Source organism: Quercus robur, chromosome 8, assembly GCF_932294415.1.
Source record: "Quercus robur chromosome 8, dhQueRobu3.1, whole genome shotgun sequence".
Lineage (NCBI taxonomy): Eukaryota > Viridiplantae > Streptophyta > Magnoliopsida > Fagales > Fagaceae > Quercus > Quercus robur.
The window spans coordinates 26,585,294-26,591,779 of record NC_065541.1 but is presented as its reverse complement, the minus strand read 5'-3'; the positions used below and the strand labels follow the sequence as shown (position 1 = coordinate 26,591,779).

Below are 6,486 nucleotides of genomic sequence, written 5' to 3'. Positions count from 1 at the left end.
ATTTTTCTTGGGATCCGTAGATGTGTCTTTGGGCCTTCTTTTCTCCTAACACTAGACATATAAAAAGATTTTTTTTAAAGGCCGTCAAATAGTTCACAAGTTGCACAAGTATTGAGCAAACTCTGTTCAAGCAAATTGTGACCGAAGACGAAGTTCTTGCCCTAGTTCATCTCTTTCTCTTGAAGAAGTTGCTATGTATGTGCACCATAGGGTTTTGTGACCAAGCATCTTCTTGATCTTCATCATATGGATGAATTGAAGAATTTTGCAGCCAACAACCTTCTTAGTTGGTGATTGAAGTCGCGTACTGGGATCTGCGCAATTGGTTAGTCACGTACTTAGGAGCCGTGCATCGAAAGGAGGAACTGTCACTACAGAACAAGTCCAATTGGGCATTGGGGTAAGGGTTCAACTGTAGGTTGGTAAGGTACTCGGGATTCCTTTACTTGTAACCGCTTGTTGTGATAATAGTGGAGTTTCGGGAGTGGTGACCTAAAAATCACTCGGTGGGGTTTTTATTATTAGATTTTCCCCATTTGTAAACAAATCACCGTGTTATTTATTTTCCGCTGCATAATTAGTTTTTTGGTGATTTGTTTGTGCTACCATGCATTTGCATGTTAATTGACTTAATTAATTCACTTGGTCAAATAAATTGGTTAATTCATCATAAGGGGTCAATACGATTTTGGCCTTTTAGTAGGTTCAACCCAGAAACCTAGATTTATTTGCTTTCATTCTTTTTTTTTTGTTTACATGCATGTTTTAGCTTCTATTATTCCTTTTATGTATATTTAGGTCTTAGGTCAGTATTGTAACATGTTTTAATCTCTCCTTTTGCCTAGAAGTGTATGATTAGGGTTTGAGTTTGATAAACACCATGAACATAAACATGTATTGATGCATAGGTGTTGTGATGCAATGAGGTAAGTATGGTAAGTCATGCATATAACATGGACATGCATTTTGGTTGGTTAACATGAGTTGCTTGATGAACATGATGAATATGCTTGGTTGATGCCATTATGCCAAGCTTGAGTAATTGGGTCTTGATTAATGTTTATGCCTTGTTGATGCTACTGCCTTGTGATGTACTCATTGTCCTTGGGTAAATGTGAATGAATGACATGATAGATGAATGCTAGGGTTTTGGGATAATATGACATGTGTTCGGAGTTTAGGTATGGGGATGGGAAGATGTTAGGCACCCAACTCCACTTAACCCGTGGGTCGGCTTCTAGCATCTTAATCTCATTAAAGGCACGTCCAACATTCATCATTCTAGACTCACACACACGCTAGTAGACATCTAATCAAACATCATGACATTTTTCATCCCAAGCTCTAACATACATCTATCACACACAGCATCTATTACATCCAATGTAGAAACACAAACATGGCAGCATTAAACAAGCATGTTATTATGTTTTAAATATAAAAAATATGGCATCCAAGTAAGCATATTCATACTTATCAATGAAAGCATATTCCAAACAAATGCATGTTCATGTGATTGCATAACTAACCTCTCACTGCACCACAGCACCTATACATTAATGCATGATCATGTTATATGCATGTTCATGACACATCAATGAGATTGAAGATAAACCCTAATCTAGCATGTAAAGAACAAACAATAAACAAAACATGGAGGTAGAGGCATATACATATAGAAAACTAAGATAGAACAGAGACATATTAACTAAATAAAACAAAGAAACAGAAGCTAAAAGGTTTGGATTAGGGTTTCTAAGCACGAGAATATGTGTGCATACATAGGGCTTGCGTACACAGCAGTACAGAAACTAAATCTAGCAACCTAGCATGCTTAAAATAATAAAACAAAGAAAACTTAAGCTAAACAAACATGTTAAACATATATAAAACGAAAGAAACAAGAAAAAAAGTATATTTAATCAAAGAAAAGGAGGCAAGAAGAGCTAGAACCTTTACCTCCAAAACAAAGGCTCATTGGCTTGATTTTGATCGTTCCCTTCTATCAATCTAGTCTCAACCAAACTAAAATAAGTTATTTAAACCTTGAAACTCGAAGATCAAGACCAGAAAAGGTCTCAATCAGAAAAATATTGACTTGAGGATATTTTGTAAAAAAACTCCCTCCTTATTTCACTATTTCTAGTGAATCTTGTGTTTTCCCTTCGAATTTTCTATGTGTGTTGAAAAGGTACCATGTATGGCTTTTTATAGTCAGAAAATAGGGATTTGGAACGGCTCCCAAACGATGTGGGATTCGTTCCAAAAAAATCTTTAATGCATAAAAACTTGCCTTTCATAGTTTCTGGAGCCCTAGCATGTGCATGCATGCCCGTGTATGCGTAGGCATGTATTAAGCATACATACATAGAGCTTAAGGGTGTGCACGCATACGTGTGTATGCATGCACACACCCTAAGTTTTTTGTTGTCTTTCTTTTCCAAAAATAGCTTATTTAGTTTTAAAAAGAGTTATATTTTTTGGAAAACACTTTTCTCAGGTCAATTTCAATCTAATCGGGCCTTAAACCAACATTGGGCTTTAGAATTCCAACCTCAATGGGGAACGGGGGCCCGAGTTGTAAGAGGTACAAAATGCGGTGTCTACAAATGCCCCTTTTTGATTTGTAAGCTCCGCTAATGGAATCAAAAGAATAAGAGACAAAACATTTTGTTTCGACGTACAGCTTGGGCCCAACCCACGCATATGACAAACAACATGCATACATGGGGTAGGGTGCAACTCCACAGAGTTGCATGGAATTCGTATGTCCGAAGTCCCACTTTTGTTACTTGGGAAATGAGTAACAATTAGTTCACTATCCCAAAATGTTAGAAGATGTTAGTATGTGGTAAGTATGTTACTATATGTTAGTATATGTTAGTATGTTACTGAGTAGGTATGGTGTGTGGTGATGTTAGCTATGTGTATGCTGCTGCATGAGGGGGGTGTGTGATGCTGCATATGGGGGGCGTGTGATGCTGCATATGGGGTGCTGGTGTGGTGCGTGCACAAGCAGCTGATGAGGCATGCAGGAGCAGCTGATGATGGGTGCAGGAGCAGCTGATGATGGGGCTGCTACTAGTAATGTTACCAGAATAAGAGTTAGTTAAATAATGGTTAGTTGTTGGCATATTGGCAGCTGGTTAACAGCTGGCTTGGCCGTTAGGCAGTTAGAGAGTGAGGTTTGAGAGAGTATTTGAATCCTGGAAAGCAGGAAGCATGTATCAGAAATCAATTACAACTTTCCAATTCTTCAATTCTATGTTTTCTCTCTCTCTCCCTTATTCTCTGTTCTTACCTCTTCTCAAATTCCCTGTTCTTATCTTTTCTCTGTTCTTGGAGGCATAAGCTCAACTATTCAAGCCCTCTGTTCCTAACATTTGGTATCAGAGCCAGACTTTCCTCGGCCATGGCTGAGACACGATCAACTACCGCTGCGACTCAAGAGGCTCTGGCTTCATTAAGAACTGCAAGTGATCATCATGGTAAAGAAATTCAAGAAATGCGTACTATCCAAGAAGTGCATACACGCACTATGAACGAAATGAATCAACAACTCGCAATTCTGGTACAGAGGCGTAATGGCTCTGATCAAGGAGGATTGCCTCAGTCTCCAACATATGGTGAACCTAGGAATGTGAATTCATCAACAATGGTGATGACTCGTTCTATGAGATTGGAATTTCCAAGGTTCTTTGGAGAAGATCCTGCAGGTTGGGTCTACAGGGCCAACCAATATTTCAAGTATTACAATACACCAGTTGCAGAGAAGGTGATGTTAGCTTCGTTTCATATGGAAGGTGAGGCTCTAGTCTGGTTTCAAGATAGTGAAGAAGTAGGTCTCATCGTTGATTGGGAGTCATTGGTTCAAGCATTGCATATCAGATTTGGTGCTACAGCTTATGATGATCCTATGGAAACGCTTACTAGGCTGAGACAAACTGCCTCAGTGTCATTGTATAAAGCCCAATTTGAGGTGTTATCCAACAGGATTAAGGGATTATCTGCTGCTCACAAGTTAAGCTGTTTTTTAAGTGGGTTAAGAGATGAGATAAGGCTTCCGGTAAGAATGCTTAGTCCTAAATCTCTGAATGAGGCTTTTGGATTGGCAAAGATTCAGGAAGAATATAATTGGAGTTGCAGGAAGTTTTCCAGATTTCATGGAGATCAAGGGAAGCCTTCTATTTTGGGAGCTCCTCCAAAAGCTCCTGCTCTGTTGGAGCCAAAGCCAAGGCTACCTATTAAGAGGATTTCGCCTGCTCAAATGGAAGAAAGGAAGAAGAAAGGGTTGTGTTATAATTGTGATGAAAAATGGACCCCTGGCCACAAGTGCAAGAGTGCTACGTTATTTCTGTTAGATCATGTAGAACTGACTCAGGAGAATGCAAATTCTGTGGTGCACCTGACTGAATTGGAGGAAAATGGATGTAAAGATCAGAGTGGACAGGCTTGGCAAGATCAAGAAGATGCAGAGATTACTCTATATGCATTGAGTGGCACTCCTACTTCAGGTACGATGAGAGTCATGGGAAAGATTAATCAAAGGTCTTTTGTGACTCTAATTGATTCAGGGAGCACTCACAATTTTATTGATGCTGTGCTGGTTTCACAATTACATATCCCTGTAGACACTTCTCACATTCTGGAAGTAAAGGTTGCTAATGGGGATGTTATTAAAACTCAGGGGGTTTGTAAGGCAGTGCCTATCTTAATGCAAGGGGTGGAATTTGTAGTACACTTACACGTGCTACCAATGGGGGGATGTGACTTAGTTTTGGGCACTCACTGGTTGGGAACCTTGGGAGTAATTCAGTGGGATTTTAAGTTGCTCATAATGAGTTTTACTTATGGTTACAAGCAAATCCAATTACAGGGATTGAAGAGTGCTACTGATTCTCAATTGCAAGAGGGTGATGACTTCTTGAAACAATCTGTGAAGAAGGGGCTGATTCTCCAGATTTCAGTCCAGTTGCAACCTAAACTGATGTCTGCAGAAGGTCAAATTCCTGAAGCTATTGCAGCCTTGTTGCTGGATTATAAGACTGTTTTTGCTACTCCAGAAGGGCTGCCTCCCTTAAGGGATCATGAGCATCATATCACTTTGAAGGAAGGGACTCAAGCTGTATCTCAGAGGCCTTACAGGTATCCTTACTATCAAAAAAATGAAATTGAGAACATTGTTAAGGAGTTGTTGTCTGTGGGGTTTATTAGAAATAGTAGCAGTCCATTTGCTTTACCTGTCCTTTTAGTTAGGAAGGCTGATGGCTCTTGGAGGATGTGTATTGATTATAGAGCCTTGAATCAAGAAACTATTAAGGATAAGTATCCCATACCTGTTATTGATGAACTGCTAGATGAACTGTAAGGTTGAATTTATTCAACCATCTAATTGGCTTTATTCCGTGCCAAATTTGCTTGTAATTCAGCATTTAGTAACCCTGTATTTAGGTGGGATTGTTGTAAGGGTAGTGAGTGAGATAGTGTGAAGATTGCTCAAGAGTGTGCAAGAAAACAGAGTGTCGCGGCTGGGACTCGCGGCTGGACTCGTGGCTTCAACCCGCCAGAAGATGCACACGTGCCAAGCATGCTGGAAGACGAACAGTCATGCTAGCTGGAGCACTACAGGACAAAACAGGACAACTGGCCATACGGTTAACTCGCGACTGGAACTCGCGACTTAGTCAAGTCGCGAGGTCAAGCCGCGAGCCACCCCTGTTTTGTAAAAACCTGACGTTTCGCATTCCTCTTCACTCCAGTATAAATACCCTTTTAACCCACGATTGAAAGAGAGCTTCCAGAGAGAATTTTGAGAGAGAAACCCTAAAGAAAAACCAGATTGTTTCACCCACAATCTCTACCTTAGAGTCTCTTCAAATTCCCTCACTCTCTTCCTCTCCATTGTCAAATCCTTGAGAGGCCTTTATACCAAACCTGGTTCTCACCATTATCATCCCTGTGAGACAGACGTTTGGAGTTCTGGGAAGCAGTTAGGAAGGAGCCAATATTCATTGGTTGATGCTACGGTGTAGTAGCGGAATCCGGAAAGCTAGAAAAGAAAAAGGTTCGGCGCAACCTCGTTGGAGCAAGAAGCTTGGAGGGCTTAGGTGCATTGGGTAGATTAGGCTTGGAGGGTCTATTGCTGTCCTTGTATCCCAACTGTATTTTCTAGTGGATTGATTACCGCTTGGAGGGCGGCGGAGAGGTTTTTCGCCGAGGTCTTCGGTTTCCTCTTCGATAACATATCTGGTGTTATCGCTGTGTTTGCATCTTCCTTCCTCTCTATCTCTGCCTTTACATTATCTGCTGTGGTTTATTTTGTTGTGGCTTAGATAGTTGTTTAATCAATTCCATGTTATAGCATATGTTAAGTTTCCGCACACTAGTTGTTTAACATATTGCGTGTGTTGATTATATTGGTTTTTGGGGGTCTAAACGTTCAAAAGTGTATTTGTACACGTTTTTGAACTTTCAATTGGTATCAGA

The 6,486-nt window shown here is 40.2% G+C and overlaps 1 protein-coding gene across 1 annotated transcript; it reads left to right on the top strand.

Annotated features, from left to right (window-relative positions):
• The first annotated feature begins 3,412 nt into the window (after positions 1-3,412).
• LOC126696106 (uncharacterized) lies at positions 3,413-5,368 on the top strand. Its single transcript, XM_050392886.1, has one exon. The coding sequence runs from the start codon at positions 3,413-3,415 to the stop codon at positions 5,366-5,368; it is 1,956 nt and encodes a 651-aa protein (XP_050248843.1).
• The last annotated feature ends 1,118 nt before the right edge of the window (positions 5,369-6,486 follow it).